This window comes from Meles meles, chromosome 13 (assembly GCF_922984935.1).
Source record: "Meles meles chromosome 13, mMelMel3.1 paternal haplotype, whole genome shotgun sequence".
Classification (NCBI taxonomy): Eukaryota; Metazoa; Chordata; class Mammalia; order Carnivora; family Mustelidae; genus Meles; species Meles meles.
Genome location: NC_060078.1, coordinates 50,768,100 through 50,786,770, shown reverse-complemented (window position 1 = coordinate 50,786,770; position 18,671 = coordinate 50,768,100). Strand labels below are relative to the sequence as shown.

General features: G+C 33.6%; 1 protein-coding gene across 4 annotated transcripts in view; it reads right to left on the bottom strand.

The window, feature by feature from the left end:
• KIF20B (kinesin family member 20B) overlaps positions 1 to 18,671 on the bottom strand; it is a 75,905-nt gene that overhangs the window by 36,534 nt on the left and 20,700 nt on the right. For 3 of the 4 annotated variants that reach the window (XM_046027858.1, XM_046027860.1, XM_046027859.1), the window contains exons 14-20: positions 17,636 to 17,775; positions 16,289 to 16,427; positions 15,362 to 15,590; positions 14,416 to 14,468; positions 9,088 to 9,241; positions 4,020 to 5,259; positions 3,544 to 3,682 (exon numbers count right to left, since the gene is read on the bottom strand). In XM_046027858.1, the coding sequence (XP_045883814.1) occupies positions 3,544 to 3,682; positions 4,020 to 5,259; positions 9,088 to 9,241; positions 14,416 to 14,468; positions 15,362 to 15,590; positions 16,289 to 16,427; positions 17,636 to 17,775 (2,094 nt within the window). The remainder of the gene's footprint in view (positions 1 to 3,543; positions 3,683 to 4,019; positions 5,260 to 9,087; positions 9,242 to 14,415; positions 14,469 to 15,361; positions 15,591 to 16,288; positions 16,428 to 17,635; positions 17,776 to 18,671) is intronic. The other variant, XM_046027861.1, reaches the window with a different exon arrangement.

Below are 18,671 nucleotides of genomic sequence, written 5' to 3'. Positions count from 1 at the left end.
CTGCCTTTGGCTCAGGTCATGAGCCCCTGAGGGTTCTGGGATTGAGCCCCACATCAGGCTCCCTGCTCAGTAGGAAGCCTGCTTCTCCCTCTCTCTCTGCTCCTCCCCGCTTGTGTTCCCTCTCTCACTCTGTCTCTGCCAAATAAATAAATAAAGTCCTTTAAAAAAATTTTTCCAAATAATATATACAATAAAAAGGTTTAATTAGAAAAAGAAGTTATTATTTAATTGGAAAAAAGAGCTATTATTTAAGTAATTGGTTCCACTTGGGTCAACGTCAATTATACCATGCCTGAAATGCTTACTGATAATCATGGTGCTCAGAAATAGTATCTTAAACCAGGAAGTTTACATGTCTAGAAAGTAAACAATCCAAATCTTTTGAGTGACAAACAAGTGCTTTCCCAAATTATGCCATATTGCTTTGAACTTACTGATTTGACCAAGAATTTTCCTACAACTAAGTATAGTTTAGGTCATCTTTACTGTCTTACATTTCTAATCTAATCTACTACTGAAATATTGTTCACATGACCTGGAAACCTTCTGTATATAATTACAAGAAACATCACAGTATTTTGCATTGTAAAACAGGGGTACCTGGGTGGCTCAGTGGGTTAAGCAAATGCCTTTGGCTCAGGTCATGATCCTGGGGTCCTAAGATTAAGCACCAAATCTGGCTCCCTGCTCAGTGGGGAGTCAGTTTCTCCCTCTCCCTCTCCCTCTCCCCGCCCCCCCCAACTTGTGTTCTCTCTTCCTGTGAAATAAATAAATAAAATCTTTAAAATAAAAATAAAGGACTGCACAATTAAAAGAAAATATGAGGGTGGTGGGGTTATGGACACTGGGGAAAGTATATGCTATGGGGAGTGATGTGAAGCATGTAAACCTGGTGATTCACAGACCTGTACCCCTGGCGCTAATAATATATGTTAATAAAAAAAGAAAAAAATTATTAAAAAAGAAAATATGGGGGCACCTGGGTGGATCAAATGGTTAAGCATCTGCCTCTGGCTCAGGTCACGATCTCTACGTTCTGGGATCAAGCCCCAAGTTGGGCTCCCAGCTCAGCAGGGTGTCTGTTTCTCCCTCTCCTTCTGTCTCTCCCCCTGCTTATGTTCTCTCTCTCTCTCTCTCTCTCTCAAATGAATAAAATCTTAAAAAAAAAGAAAGAAAATATCAACAAATGATTTCATAGAATAGAAACCAGAAGAGATAAATATCCAAGAAAAACATGAATAGATGCTGTACTTCATTAAGTAATCAGAGGAATGCCATTTCAAATGACAATGATATACCCCTTCATATCCTCTGATGAAACAATTCCACCCCCTGGAATATAAACTCTTGCACAAGTATACCCACAGGCATGTGTAAGAGAAGAATGCAGTTTCTAAGAGCGAAAAAAGAAGAAAAAAATCTGACTGGTCAACTGGCAAATGGATAAATAAATTGCAGAATGTCACACAAGGGTGGAAGTGGTTATTACAACCATACATAAATGAACCTCAGGAATATGTGAAAAATAAAGAGTCTCAGAAAAATACAATATACTGCTTTGAAATAAAAAATAGGTATGACTTAAATTATATTTTTAGGAGATAAAAGATAAACACAAAACATTCAATGTAATAACTTCTATGGAGGTAGGAAATCTATAGGGATGGGACCCACAAGCATTTGCTGTATCAATTTCTTCAGACCTTACACATTAAATATTCTTTTTGACTAACTCAAAGTAATAATATTATATAATTCTTTAAAATTCTCAGTTTTTTAAAAAAAGAAATAAATAAAAATAATAAAACTGCTTCAGCTTTTAGAAAAAGTCTAACTACAAGACAAAATCAAGGAGTCACAGTAGAAAAATTAATAAATTTAAATTCATGAAAATCAAAAATTTGATCTAAACAAAAAGAACCTTACCAAGGAAAACAGCAAAAAGGGAAGGGGTCTACAATTCATACTCTTAAAAATACTAATTTCCTGAATATGTTATAGGCTCCTATAAAGCAAAACTAATTTAAAAACAGAATAAAAATCAATAACCTAAATTTTAAAAGCCCAAGATATGAATACACAGCTCACAAACACACACATACAAACACACACATACACACACACACAAACACACACAAATGGCTTTTAAACAAAAAAATGCTCACTCATAATTAGAAAAATGCAAACTGGAATTACAGTGAGTTTTTTAGAACTAAAGTTTTTAAAATTAGAAACAGAATTATGCTTTTTTTTTCAAGATTTTATTTATTTGACAGAGAGGGAGAGCACAAGCAGTGGGAGCTGTAGTCAAAAGGAGAAGGAGAAGCAGGCCTCCCACAGAGCAGGAAGCCAACACAAGGCTCATACCCAGGACCCCACAATCATGACCCGAGCCAAAGGCTGATGTTTAACTGACTGAGCCACCTAGGCATCCCCAGATATATACTCTTTATCTGTCAAATATCAAAAAGTATGATAAAATACCACTTTGTGGATAAGGTTGAAAGAAATACTCTTGTTCTCATACATTACTTCTGGCTTATAAATTGGCATAACGAGCATAATAAATACCAAATTATAATGTACCAGCAAGTGACCCATAAATTCTACTTAAGAATGACTTGTAAATGTTCAAATGATTTTGCTGCATAAGCTCAATCAGAAGAAGATGAAATCATCTGAACTGTCTAACAATCCAGGACCAATTAACATTTGTCATAATTTTGTAATCATTTTGTAGTCACAAAATTTTGTAGTCATAAAATAACTATATTACCGTGATATGACAGCCAAGATGCACTATTAAGTGAAAAAACTAAGATTTACAACAGTGTTTACAGGATGCTTTGATTTTTTTTAAAGAAAGAGAAAAAAAGAAGGATAGAAAGAGGAAGTAAAGAAAAAGAAAGTAACTGGTGTCATTTGATGCCTTGAAGAGAAACTTGATCACTGGGACAGTTGGGAGGGAGTTTTCTCACTCAATGTACATTTGTATATTTTATATTTGGAATCAGTGATTGTATTTCCTATTTTCAAACTAAACTATGATAAAAACTTGTAACAACTATACTGCATACTCTCATGAATATTATCTGCAAACAGAAGTTTGCTTTTTACCTTTTGGGGGGAACTGAACTGGGCAGTCTTTAATAGAAAAAAAGATTCTAATACTACACGAGGCATATTTTTTTCACTTTTGAAATTTATTAAGTTTTTTTAATTACAGCAAAGCTAACAGAGTGTTATATTAGTTTCAGTGGTTCAACAATTCTATACATTACTCAGTGCTCATCACTGGTGATTAGTGTGCTCTTAATCCCCACCACCTCTTTTACCCTCCCCCAAGATCGCCCCCAGATATTTTTTCCTAATGTTGGACATTCTTCACGTTAAGCTTTCTTTTGTGAAATAAGTGTTCTCATTTAAAAAAAAAAATTGAGTTGATAAATGTTTTATTCTAAAATTAGTGTCTAAAAAATGTGCTCTATAAGGAAAACAATCTTTGTTATTTAAATTGGCCACACAACTTTTCAAATAACCTACCTCTTTCTGGACTTGCTCAATCTGTTTTTTGGCATCAGCGAGTTTCTCTTTCAGCTCAGCATAATCTTCTTCCTTCCTCTGAAGATCTGCTTTCAGAGTCTGTGTAAGGGCAGAGCTTGCGGATAGCTCCTCTTTCAACCTAAAGAACACAAATAATTTTTCAGTGACACACCACAAACCACATAGGATCATACATGTGAGCTAGCAACAACCTATAAAATTCTAAATTTTCAGAAACCCACACTGTCCAATCAATGACTGAATCCTTCATAGAAGATTTCATGTGATTTTATAAACAGATTTTTGCATATAACTTTTGGTTCCAAAGACTTAGTTGAACTAAGTTCAAGTTCTTTACTCTTCAAACACATTATGCTAGATTAAGTTATACCCACCTAAATAATTTAAAAGATAGAGGAAAACTAATAAAATAAACACTTTGTACATTTTTAAATATTTTAATAACATTATCTTACTTTTCTGCTTTTTGCCAGTTGGTTTCCTTTTCTTCTTCCTTTAACTGAAGTGAATGCTTTGCATCTTGCAAATTACCCGTTAATTGTGAGATTTCTTCTTTCAACTTGAGTTCCCTTTCACTTAAATCTCTGTTGTTTTTGATAGAATCCTGAAGATTTGCTTGAAATTCCTTTAGATTTCTTTCTAGCTTTAAGATGACAGATTCCTTTTCCAAAATTTCTTGTTTTAACTTGGCTGAATGATTGCATTCATCTTTTTGAGTTTCTAAGATTGCTTCAAGTTCTTTTATTTTCATCTTATAGCAAGTAACATCTTGTGTAAGTTCTGAAAGTGCTCTCTTCCCTTCAACTACATGTTGTACTTGAACATCAAGAGAAATATTTTTTTCTTGCAATTCTTGTTGCAACTGCTGTATAAGATTTTCTTTTTCTTTTAGTAGGTCACCTTGATTTTTATTCTCCTTCTCCTCTGTTTTTAATCTATTGTTTTCATCCATGCAACCTTTTAATTCTGCCTGTAACTTTTCAATTTGTTGTTCCAGTTCCTGGATCTGATGACTCTTTTTGGAAGAGACCTTTACAATTTCCTTACATTCTTCCCAAATGGCTTCAATACTAGAATGGAAAGAACTTTCCCTACTGAGTTCTTGAATATGATATTCTTTAACCTGCTTACTTACCAAATTTTCATTCTCTAAAAGGTGTAACTGTGTATTCGGCAAATTATCCTCTTGAGAACCACTTGACAGATCCCTGAGATTGAGTAAATCTATGTTTGAGATCTGAACTACTGAATCAAGCATTCGCAGTTCATCTATTTTTGCTTGCATTAATTTAATTTGGGAAACATTATTTGTGATGTTTTTCTTAGCGGTTTCTATCTCCTTTGACAATCTCACAATCTTTTCCTCTTGTTCTTGATTTATACCTCTCTGCACATGTAATTCAGAAATTGCATTATCATAATTTGACTGAATTTGTTGGACCTCTATACTTAAAGTAAAGCACTTTTTTTCAGAAAGAGAAAGTTCCTGCTGCAAACTAATAATCTTTTTATTTAATTCTGCTTTTTCTGCCTTTTCATTTTTAAGTTCATTTTCAGCGGAAAGTAAACATGTTTTCAGCTCTTCATTATTTTCTTGTAAAATTCTAATGCCTTCCCCATCTTCTGAAATGCTCTTTTGCATTTCTTCACTTTTCTTTTCATCTTTAGTGATAGTTGGACTAGCATGAATAGATCCTTTAAAAATAAGAAAATTGCTATTAATCGGGTAAATCTTAAGAAAATCAAAAAGTTACCATATAAGCCAATATTTAAACGTTAAAAAAAAAAAAAACATTGAAGCAAACTTCTAATGAAAAACAAAAGTAAGCCACTGAGTGGAAAAAAAAAAAAAAAAAAAACAGGTTGCAAAACACACCAATATAAGTCCATTAAAAACTACAGTTCCTTTAATTAATGCAGAAAGAGCAAAAGAAGTACACCAAACTACCCAATTTTTTTTATAACTTTCAATATTCTTTCAATTACCTACTATGAATATTTGTTATCATTATAATATGGGACGGAGGGAAGGAAATCACATGAGACAACCCAACACAGACATTCCAAATCCTAAAGAGAATTCAAAAGCACAACTGTATTACAAATCTACTAAATGAATGACTTGAAAACTGAGTACCTTATATTTTCATAGCTAAAATTAGGGGGGAAATGGTTGAAATTCTGGGAACTCTCATGCAGCCTTACCCCTCACTAGCTGTATAACTGTCAAACTCCTTAACCCTATGACCACTTCCTCAAAGGAAAACAAAAAAAAAATCATCTATCTCAGTTTTCATAGTATTTATGCAAAAACAAGCTTTATTAGTTCAGTTTTCATTCTTCGAATACAATCCACATTAGTTTCCTTCACCCAACCATCTAGATGCTACTGTACAGCCGTAACTGTGCAATCCCATTATGCAACCCCAAGATCTCTTTTCTTTAATATGGACTAATTTTAAAACCCAGTGAATAAGGATTTATTATCTATAACTTACATTGTTATAGATAATAAAATTACATTGTCTCCTCTGCCTCAAAGAGTATAGGGAAAACATGGCATTACCTTTGTGGTAGAGCGTCACTTTCATCAAAGCTTGATGAGTGTATTTCTGAAGCTTTTCTTATGTTTGTAGTTACATTTTCCTAATTTACTGCCTTGAGATTCATGATTTATTCTAAGGATTCCAGCTACTCTGAAATCTTAAAGATTTACACTATTTTTATAACAAACTTGCCCACTTACTCTTACAGATTTTTTCTTTTTTTAATAATATTCAGCCAATATATCCTTCTTCCATCAGATTGTCTCCTACCATCTTATAGTTATGGCAAGTCATCCCAAAGTGGAATGACCCCATCTTCTCCACTGGTTCAGACTTCTATTCTACTTTCCATTTAATGTAATTCTCTACTTTTGATGTTATTTTTATACCTTTGACTTCATCAGTGGAAATGACTAATTAGGAAAACTAAATGAGGATGGATTTTCTTTTTCATAACTTAGGAATTTTTTTTAAGAAAACCATGCTCTTTAAAAAAAAAACAAGTTATAAAGCTATCTGAACCATTCAGATAGGAGAGGATCTAAGCAAGTTTAAAGTGACAACAATCAGAAATTCAGAACCATTCAGATAGGAGAGGATCTAAGCAAGTTTAAAGTGACAACAATCAGAAATTCAGAACTCACAAATAGATCCTATCTATCCTGAGTCAAGAGATTTGAGTCATGCATACCATATAGATTCATACAGTCCTTAAACCCTAGAGTGCATACAGAAAGCTCAGTGAAACTTTTGTGATCAAGTAATGTTCTTCTTTTAATTTTACCATATTTCAAGAACTAGGATAATTACATAAGGTAAACCAAACTAATTTGTTCTGTACCTAATTTTTTTTTTTTTTTCAGATAATCGCACTATTCTTTCAGAAAACTTTAAATGGGTCTACGGCCATACCACCCTGAATGCGCCCGATCTCGTCTGATCTCAGAAGCTAAGCAGGGTCGGGCCTGGTTAGTACTTGGATGGGAGAAAACTTTAAATGTTTTATATCCAAAGATTTATAGAACATATTCAGAACAGCCTTCTTGGGAAAAATTTAAAGTATTAGTCCAGCAATAGAGATGGGATAACTCTTAAGTATCTGTTGTTAACTTATAAAAACTAAACACAAACAACAAGAATGCAGTTGACACTTTAATTCAGTATTTACACTATATTCAACCTATACTTCTCCTGCTTGTATTCTGTTACAACAATTACAGTTTGATCGAAAAATCACAAGTAAGCAGACTATATCATGTCTCCGGTTTGTCTCTTTTATTGCTATCTGAAGCCTTATTTCTTGGACTGTTCACATGGCTACCAGCTTTCCCAAACTACAGATACAATGACCTCAAACAAGCACATTCACTTCCACGGGGAAATGGCTTTGCATTTCCTTTTAAGAAGAGAACATAAGCATCCCATGAAACTATCAACCCCCTGATCTTATCCTAGAGGTTACAGGAGTCACGGATTTTATTCTAGACATTTTTTAGTATGAGGTAAAGGGGAGAAAGATGGTTACAGCTACTATTTTCATAGGACACCTTATGTAATCCCTGTAGTCTCTAATAACACAAATAATTGAGAAATAGTCAAAGTGGTTGTGACTTTAAGGAGAAAAAAAGTCTTTTGTCGTGTTACCTAAACTTTTTAAATCTACCTGCATCAAAATTATTTATAGCTAACAACTATAGTTCTTAAATATGCTTCTTCATGAATGGGTTACCTTTAGGATTAGTCTCACTGTGTGTTTCACTTGTTCCTGGCCACTTCTACCTCTTAGTGACCTACAGATCCTACATTCTCAGCTATTCTATGGCACTGACCAAAGTGAAAGCAGGAAAGGAGGAAAAAATCATAGCAAACTTGTCTTCCCAGTAGCAATGGATAACAGAAGGCATATGCATATTGGTCTCAATCTATTAGCTCACACAGCACTATACATCCCATAAACCATATATCTAATATTATCCTCTAAGTCATCTACTTTTGAAAACATTCATTTTACTGTGGCTCTATAAGGTGTTTATTAAGTTGGTATGCTACCCCACTGTTTTCATCGTTGACAACCCAGTAGGCAGATGGTACTTATTTTACTTTACTAATAACAAAACTAAGACTTAACTTACCCATTTTTCTCAGAATGAAGCAGCTAGGAAGCTTTCTAAAGCTATGTTTCTAAACCTCTTAGAAAGCCCTTACTCCCTGTATCATATCACAACAGTTTTCTAAAAGAGATAACAGGGGTGCCTGGGTTGCCCAGTCAGTTATGCGGCCGCCTTCAGCTCAGGTCATGATCCCAGGGCCCTGGGATCGAGCCCCACATCAGGCTTCCTGCTCAGTGGAGAGCCTGCTTCTCCCTCTCCCTCTGCCTGCTGCTCTGCCTACTTGTGCTCTCTCTCTGTCAAATAAATAAATCTTTAAAAAAAAAAGTAAATTAAAAAAAGAGAGGTAACAAATAGCTTAGAGAGAACTTTAAAATTGATCCATCTTCCACAAAAATAGGCACATGTACTATACAGTAAGCATGTACCTACTTTTTTAGTAATTCCCTAGTAAATACAATAACTTGAGCACAAAGTCTTTCATAATGCTCAGCCTGAAGTCTTACTGGCAAATGTCTTTTCATAGACGGAATAAAGACTGTGGGGAGATTTGGGCATAAGAAGATACTATAATTATGAAAATAGAAGTGATGTTTTAATTACCATAGACACAGAAGTAAAAAGAATCATACATATGCAAAATGTGATAAAAACACAGTATCTAAAAATATTTTATTAAAATAAAGGACAGCTATAAATACATAGACCCATCTTCCAGGCAGTCTATTACATGTTGGCAAAAAATCAGTGACATATACATTTTCTCGGGGTTTTTTTAGATAAAAATTTCCTTCTATTTGCAACTTTTCCCATTACCAGTTTAGGAACTAACTTTCTTAAAGTCCTCCTAATGGCAAGTTAAGTAGTACCTTTCTTTGCTGGTGGCTCTTCTAGTTGAAGTTCATTTTTATTTATTCTTTTTCTTCCCAAATCAGTTTTGGTTTTGTTGTCCTCAGGCACTTCAGTGGTTTCATTAGAAGCCAATTTATTGTTTATTATTAAAGAAAATGTACCATCCTTATGCTAAAATAAAATAAAGATTAGTTGGCATATACAAAACTATAAGAAACAAAAGCTATAGGAATTATGTTTCAGTAGTATATCATAAAAATTTTAATTTTCAAATTTGTTGAAACATTTTCTAAATTATTTCTTAAGCCTCACCCTAAATAACTGACGGCTCTGGCAAGAGAGTAATATTAACTAACTTACACATTCATTAAGGAAAACAAAAACACTTACCTTAAAGTCAGTTAAGCATATAGTTTTATCCTGATACCTACAAGCAAATTCATTGTTAATGGGCTACATATTATTCTGGGGATAACTGGACAACCCTAAAATACTTACCCCCAGTCACATTCAAAATGTGTTTTGAAAAGAAAAATACAAAACACTATGACAAAATTGTTTCTCATATATACTTGAACTTAAAATCTTGAGGTTCCACTCTAGAAACTCAACAACTGTTTTGTTACCAAAGCCTCTGAAAGATAGACAGCATTTTTTTTATACTTTAACAACTCCCAGAAAAATAATTTTGGCCTTAGCTTTAAATATATAGCCTACATATATTTAAAGATATACAGTCTACAGACAGCCTTAAAACTGAGCTGCTTATTTATCTAAACAATAAAAATCACTTAGACTTCTATTTTTTTAAAGCAAATATTATGCCTCCCTAAAAGGCTAGCAGAAAAAGATACTATATACTGTTATCTGGAAAAAGAGAAAGGGTGAAACTCAGCAGTTAAGGACAAGTCTATAAAATACTCAAAGGTATAGTAAAGCCAGGGATTTTTTTTTTTAAATGCAAAGAGTATTTAAATCCCTTCTGCTGGTAGCAAACCATTTTTAGGGGTAAAAAAAAAAAAGTGCATAAAAAACAAAAAGTCATTTTCCATCATAAAATCAAACATTTTATTCAGGAGATTAGATGCCTTTTTTAAATTATAAAGTAATGAGGTTTTTTAAAGCAGTTTTTTTAGATAAGAGGATCTCATGATGAAAAACCGCTGCTCTCACAATTAGTCCCCTGGTAGCACTGAGAAGTAACAAAATCCTGGAATAGAAAGATCACACCTGTGACACAGCCTAAGAGTTTTCAAACACTGCATGACAGGTTCAAGTTGTCTCTCCCTCACTCTTGGGAAATGATCTGATCATTTTTTCCCTCCTTCAAGTTACACAACTTCTCAAAAAAAAAAATCTATCCTCCACAACTGTTTTTTTTTTTAAATTTTTTATTTACAAAGAATACCACAACAGAGGTAGACAGAGAGGTAGGCAAAGAGAGAGAGGAGGAAGCAGGCTCCCCGCTGAGCAGAGAGCCCAATGCGGGACCCAGGGTCCTGGGATCATGACCCAAGCTGAAGCGAGAGGTTTTAACCTACTGAGTCACCCAGGTGCCCCTACACAACTGTTATTGAAAGGAGTCTTTTCTGCCCCTAGAGTATGTGTGGGTGTTAAATGATCAAGAACTACCATTCAAAATAAAGTTTATCATTAGGAAGAGTCTGCTTTCAAGACAAGCTTTGGAACAGTGACCTAGATCAACAATTAAATAGCACATCAGGTTAAGTTCCAAATCACATCACATTTGTTTATGTATTTACGTGAAAAATTTCACATACTATTTAAACCTAGCTGGTAACAGAATCTACAACCAATCTAAAAAGTCTATTTATAGGCAAGGACTATTAAAATAGGTACATTGCTATGTTATTTTTTTTTTAAGATTTTATTTATTTATTTGACAGCGAAAGACACAGTGAGAGAGGGAACACAAGAAGGGTAGGGGGAGAGAGAGAAGAAGGCTTCCCGTGGAGCAGGAAGCCCGATGTGGGACTTGATCCCAGAACTCTGGGATCATGACCTGAGCCAAAGGCAGACACCCAATGACTGAGCCATCCAGGTGCCCAAACATTGCTATTTTAAATTGTTTTTTTACTATTACTTAAACATGACTAACACACTGTGGTATATAAACATTCTATAGAAATAAATAGAATTCCAACTTAAATTTCCAATAATTTTCTTCGAAGACGTAGTTGCCAGAGTGATCTCTGGCTTTTTTTTCTTCTTTTTATTTTCCTTCACCAAACCAAACAAGACTTACAATCCAAATCAAGTGATCAGAGCAAAACCATTTGCTGAACAGCCAAACAAAAGTGCTAAGAGTCCAAAGGCCCAGCAGTTCATACTATAAAAAGTCAAGCCCCCAGTCCCAAAAGGTCTTATCTCCCCTTATTTCACAAGTCAATATCCTCTTCTTAATTTCTACCGCCACCATCCAACTACCCTTAATCAGAGGCCCCATCAACTATCACCTGACTCTTCCAAAGAGGCTTTTCTGGTCTCTATGCCTCCAGTCTAACTCCATCTCAATCCCATCCTCCAAATTTCCAAATACATAAAATTCAAAATAAAAAATCAACTTTACTACTCCTCTCCCTAAAATTAATGATTTCTCATTGCCCATGGAATAAAACTCAAACTCTTCAACGCAGAATTTAAGAACTTCAACCACCTTACCCCAACCCACTGCTTCCTGCCTCACTTCTCACCTCTCCTTGCTTCAAACTTTTTCTTTTCCTACACTGACTGAAAGATTTCTCATTTCCAGGACTTTGAGCATTCTGAATCCTACACCTGGAAGGCCAGCCTATTTTCTTGTCCCTCCCAGGTATGGACTGCCCCTTCCCCATACTTTCAACTGACTGAATTTTAATCATCCTTCATGGCTCAACTTAATCATTTTCATCTCCAGAAAGTATTCCCTAGACCTCCACCTATTCTCAGCTTTCTGTATATACTGACTACCACTGTACATTTCATTATAATTCTGTTTATGTGGTTTCTCTCTTACTGAGGAGTCATTAAGGGGACTAGTTTTTAGTCATCTATATAATTCTCAAAATCTAACACAGTACCCGGGACACAGTAGACATTCAACAAGTGTTTTTGTTGTTGTTTTTTTGTTTTGTTTTTTTTTGACTGAAATAAATCATTTTATGCTTCTCATCCTTGCTCTTCCCCTTACTACAAGGGTGTCTCTCCCAGTTCAGGTACCAAAAAAAAAAAAGTCAGACAGACTGAATAATGCTTCTAAAGAATACCACAACAGAGGTCTGCTACCAGAGATTAGACCGAAGGAAAGCTATTCTAAAATGCTTCTTATTTACTCCTATAGTATCAAAAGCCCACCTAATGCTCAGATGATTCTGAGAATACTGGTGAATACTGGACGCTGACTTTAAAGAGAGAAAGGATAGTCAACAGCACTTTTTACAAGATGTCAATCTTGCCTCATCTGGTCAGAGAAAAGACATAAAAAAGTACCACCAAACAAAGCAGAGAGGTTTGGCTATTAGTTTACTCAGCCTATTATGTTATGTCTATATATTCTGTCTTCTTTAATTCAAACAATAATATAAAGGAGTTTACAATAAAAAAACATAAAGGAAAACCAAAACAATTGTTTAAAAAAAAAAAAGGATTAAAAGGCAGGCTGATTATCCTAAACTAACTAAATAGGAAATTACCTAAACTTGTACTTCTAAAACCCTTAAACACTTTACATGGCATAGTACATGATGCAATTTTTAAAGTAAAATATCCTTGCCATTAAGCATATGAACATTAGCAAAAAATGCATTTAATAAAAATAAGCCTCTAACCAAAAAAAAAAAACCCTAACTCCATTGAATTTCATTAATAGTTCTATATAAAGACATAGAAATACAGATAGATACAGTGATAAAAACAAAGAGAGACAGAAATCTTTATGACCTCCAGTTATCTGAGCACATTAAGTTCCTTTTGCCCAGAGCTCCCCTTCCAACTAGCTAAGGCTTAGACTTCTTTTCTTTCACATATGTAAAGCACTGCCAGCATAGTTTGTGGGATATTATGTTCAAAGAGGTCAAATGCCCTTTTGCATGTTCTCAAAAACTCAAATTTGCACAATGGTAAGCTAAATTCAACACCAAAACAAACAATTCAACATTCTCAGTAAATTAATCTTAGCTATATAAGTTATTTTAAATTACTTTATTTTGAACCAAAACATAGACTTTTTAATGTAATTTGTAAGGCAGACAAAGTTAAATTCTTATACTGCTTGCAAATGTGTTTTCTGTATGAAATTTTACATTTTGAAATTTGTTGCTTGTATCCTCTTTTTGATCAATTATATCTACCAACTCCTGAATTCTTTGATTCTGCATAAGTATTTTCTTTGGAAAGAAGAAAAATAGCAATGTTTAATAAATATATTTTAGGATAGATAAAATGCAAGTCTGATACAATTTTAGAATTCCTTCAAATTTTAAGACTAGGTAAAAATATCTGTATGCATAGTATGACCTTATTTTTGTTTAAAAAATAACATATATTTATTTAAATAAAGGAAAGAAAAGCAATATAACATATTGGGTAAGAGGAATCTGGAATCAGACTATCCAGGCATGAATCCTAAACTTTTCTACCTTCTAGCTATATGGCCTGGGCAACTTATTTTATGTCTCTGTAAAAATAAAAAATAATAACAGTATCTACATCATAAAGTTGTTCTGAGATCTAAATGAGTTAATATACGTAGAGCATTTTAGAGGATACATAGTTAAGTGTTCTATAAAAATAAATACATATGGGGTGCCTGGATGGCTCAGTCAGTTAAGCATCCGATTCCTCATTTCAGCTCAGGTCATGATCTCAGGTCTTGGAATCAAGCCCTGTGGCAGGTTCTGCATTCAGTGGGGAGTTTGCTTGAGATTCTCTCTCTCGCTCTCCCTCTGCCCCTCACCCCTGCTCCAACACACTCTATCTCTTAAGTAAATAAATAAAATCTTTCGAATAAATAAATAAGGTAAACATCTAAAAACAAGCTATCAACCAACTTGGTTTCTCTCTTATTTTCATTCAGGAGGAAGATTATGGGGGCTTTCTTATCTTCTATTTTACACAGAAAAAAGATGCGTGTATATGTTCTCTATATATAAATAAAATATCTTCTGGAAAGACTGAAGAAGCTTTCCAAGGGCTATCATTGGAAACTTATAATTTTCAATCTTCTATCAACTATTACTTTTTCTTTAATTATTTTTAAAATAAAGGTACCTTGTCATAATTCATGTTCCTTTAATTACTTAATTATTAAGTTCCTTGTCAAGACAAAATAAAACTGGAAGTATTACCTTATTAGATTTCTCAAGCTCTTGAACCAATGAATTTAAATTAATTTCTGATTCTGAAAAAATAAGAATATTGAAAATAAGTAAGCATCTAAAAAATATATCACTGAATAATCACGAAACATGTATTACATTTGGGAAAAATGATTTTGAAAGCCCTAGAAGCACACAGCGTTCAGCTACTATTACTAATTCTACCTCCAGAGGGCAAAGTTTCTGAAAAAGCCACATTCAACATCCCTGCAGGGTAAAAATGAATGACATACACTAAATTGTAAAAAATTTCTGGTATAATTTCAGAGAAGAGAGAAAAACAGTACCTTTCTAGTCCACTTAATTATGTAGAAACACCACTTACCTGCTATTTTCTAACCATTTTGTTTCACAAAGAAAAGGGCAGAATATTTCATCTAACACTTAAAAACCAGATATGACATTATAAATATATATATGTAAATTTAAAAAATATATATATATACACACACATACACATATATAGCTCAGAGGCTGGCATGGAGCACCGACAAACTTAAGAGCACTCCAGAGGAGTCACTTTATCCCAAACTTACAAGCCCAGAGCAGAATCTACTACACTATGACAATTCATAAAAAATACAGAATAAAATTCACAGCATTACAATTTCCTGTAAGATTTCTTTATTTGCTCATAAAACTAATGCTTAGTTTGCTGGTTGTTGTTCTTTGGTTTTGTTTTGCTTTTTTTGAGAAGTCCATTTCCTACTAATATTAGTCTGAAAATAAATAAAGGCAAAAAAAACTTTAAATAGTAAAGTACTATGAAGCCACTAAAATGTTAAACTTTAAATGTTACCTAAATCAAAGAATCTTCTAGTCACCATAGTGAATAAGCTACATAAATCTCTTATACTCACCAACTATCTTTGTATGCATTTGTAACATCTAATATGGATAAGATACATCTACTTACCATTTTCTCTCTTTTTTAACTCTTCCTGGGTTTTGATTAATTCTTCCTTGGTTTTAGTTAATTCAGCCTTAACTTGATTAAATTTTATTTCTAAACAAGCAATAGCTTCCTGGGGGTCAGCAAGAGATGCAATAAATAAGTGAGCAATTTCAGCCTGTTTCTTAATCTCAGTGACATCATCTTGAAGAGAATCAATAATATCTTCAATTCCTACATGATTATGTGCTTCCTAAAAATAGCAAAAACCACATGCCTATTGTTAACAGTGGCTTTCACTCTTAGAATGTGGCACTATCTGACTTAGACAGTTTTAACACGTAGCAAAAAATTCACAACTTAAAATGTTTTTCAATAAAGTATATTAAAGTATCTCCAATTATGAAAAAGCTGTGTTCCATTACGCATTTTCTGTTTTATGGAATGGGAGATATAGTTCCACTCTTTTAAAAAATGTCATAAGTTAGAAGTCATTATAGAACAATTATGACACCAGTTCAGGTATACTTTCACTTATAAGTCTCCTAAGTCTCTGTTGGGACAGCTGAGGAAACAAACCTCCATTATCACAACTCAGTCCAAGAGCCAAATCATGTCTGGGACATATAAAGATGATTTGACAGCAAGAGCCAGGACATAACCATCCCAGGCCCCTAAACTGAGAAATTTAAAAAAAAAAAAAAAAAAAAATCAAACAACACCCAAAAGACATCAATTTCAGTGGAAGCAACAGAAAAAGATAATGTTTCCTCAACAGCAGGGAATGGTCAGTCAGCAAGGGCAATCCTTTTTACATATAACGCTTTTGCTTTCATCACAGCAAAATATTCTGAAAATTCCGAAGTATTTTAATGTTTTTTCATTATTGATGTGGTACACTACATGCTGGCACCAAAAACATCACTGGACTTAACATTTCAGTTAACATACTTCGGTTTCAACTTTCATGGCACAATCTTGATTTGCTGGTTCTTCTTGAGTGTCACATTTACCAACCAAATCCTTGAAGATAGCCAAACGACATTCAGCATTTTCTTCAAGTATCTCTCGTTCCTGAAGAAGAGTTTCCCTTCATAACACAAATTAATCCCATTAAGATAAGTCAATCGGAGAAAGACAACTATCATATGATCTCCCTGATATAAGGACATGGAGAAGCAACATGGGGGGGTAGGGGGATAGGAGAAGAATAAATGAAACAAGATGGGATTGGGAGGGAGACAAACCATAAATGACTCTTAATCTCACAAAACAAACTGGGGGTTCCTGGGGGGAGGTGGGATTGGGAGAGGGGGAGCGGGCTATGGACATTGGGGAAGGGAGGCGAACCATAAGAGACTATGGACTCTGAAAAACAACCTGAGGGTTTTGAAGGGTCAGGGGTGGGAGGTTGGGGGAACAGGTGGTGGGTAATAGGGAGGGCACGTTTTGCATGGAGCACTGGGTGTTGTGCAAAAAGAATGAATACTGTTACGCTGAAAAAATAAATAAAATGGGGAAAAAAAAAAAAAGAAAAAGCAACACTTTGTGTTTTTTTAAATTTCCAAGATTAAGGACACATGCACCCCTATGTTTACTGCAGCATTATTTACAAAAGCCAAACTATAGAAGCAGCCCAAGTGTCTATCAATAGACAAATGCATAAAAATGTGGGGTGTGTGTATATATATATACACACACACACATATATATGTGTATATATACACATACATATATGTATACACACACACACACACACACACACACACACATATCACAATGGAATATTATTTAGCCATAAAAAGGAATGAAATACTGCCATTTACAACAAAATGGATGGAGTTAGAGATTTTAAACTAAGCAAAACAAGTCTAAGAAAGACAAATACTATATGATCTCATTAATATATGAAATTTAAGAAACAAAACAAACAAAGGGAAAAAAGAGAGACAAACCAAGAAACAGACTCTTAACCACAGAGAACAAACTTAAGGTTATAAGGTAAGTGTGGTAGGGGGATGGGTCATATGGGTGATGGGGATTAAAGAGCACACTTATCATGATGAAAAAATAAATAAAATAATAAAAATAAATCCTAAGATTAAGTACATTATAAACTAAAAGCAAATTCTAAATCATTTATGTACAACTCTGAAACACTGTGAAGATTAACAAGTTACTTTCAAGCCCACAGAAAGGTCAGAATTCAGAAGTCACTTACTATAAGTAAATAATTTTTTTAAAATCCTGAACAAATAGAATTCTCAATTTTTACTAGGACATAAAGAAATAACTTACTTAAAGTCAGCTTCCCGTTGAGCTAAATATTGAGTAAACTCCTGTGTAACTTCATCACGAATTTTAAATTCCAGTGTTAACTTTTCTTTTCTTTCATTTATCAGTTTTTTTTTCAAGTCTTCTATTAAATCTAACAGTTTCTAAAATATAAATATTAAATCCTAAGAATAAATATATCCCAAAAGAAATACTATAGTCTGAGCATTCAAAAATAACTCTTCATTTAGTGACTATAATTATGCATTCTTTCAATAATGGTAAAATTCTCACTGAAAATTACATATTGCAGAAATTCATTAATCTGAAATACAGGTGGACCTCTCTGTATTTTAAAAATACACTTTCAGTAACTCAAATGTATTACCATGAGGCTACACAAAGAAAGGAAAAAAAAAGAAAAAAATCTAAAAATCTATTATCTACCAGGAACTACTCTGGAGAGTTCATATTTGATGCTTTTCAATCCACACAATCTCTGTGAGGTTGGTAGCAGCATCCATACTTCAAAGATGAAGAAAATAAAGATCAGGTCTGTGGAAAATGCTGAAGGTTGGATTTTAAATTAGTCAAGTTCTAAAGCCTAAGTGTTACATAGAGAAGTTACTAAGAATCCCAAAACACTTTCCAAAATGGAAAAAGAGATGTTACATAAACTTATCTTATTTGGCTTTTATAACTATCCAAATGTGAACAACTCCAAGACTTTGGAAAATGCATACATAATCATGTAATATGGACAATGGATAAATAAAGCAATTAACACTTGACATGGCCAATATAGATCTATGGCAAAATAAATTAGAGCATCAGATAATAGCCTCATATTCCTTAAGATTTCTACTTAAAGTTTCTCAATAATAAATCAATAAATTCTCTCAAAGCTACAGATCTCTCAATGTCTCAATTTTATATCTGAAAATATTTTCTATAGATATTTTGACTTTGAAATTCTCCTATGAAACGATATTGAGTAAATACTTATAGAACAGGACCCAGTGTTTTGGTTGTAAAAATTGTTATCAGAGTATTGTTTTGT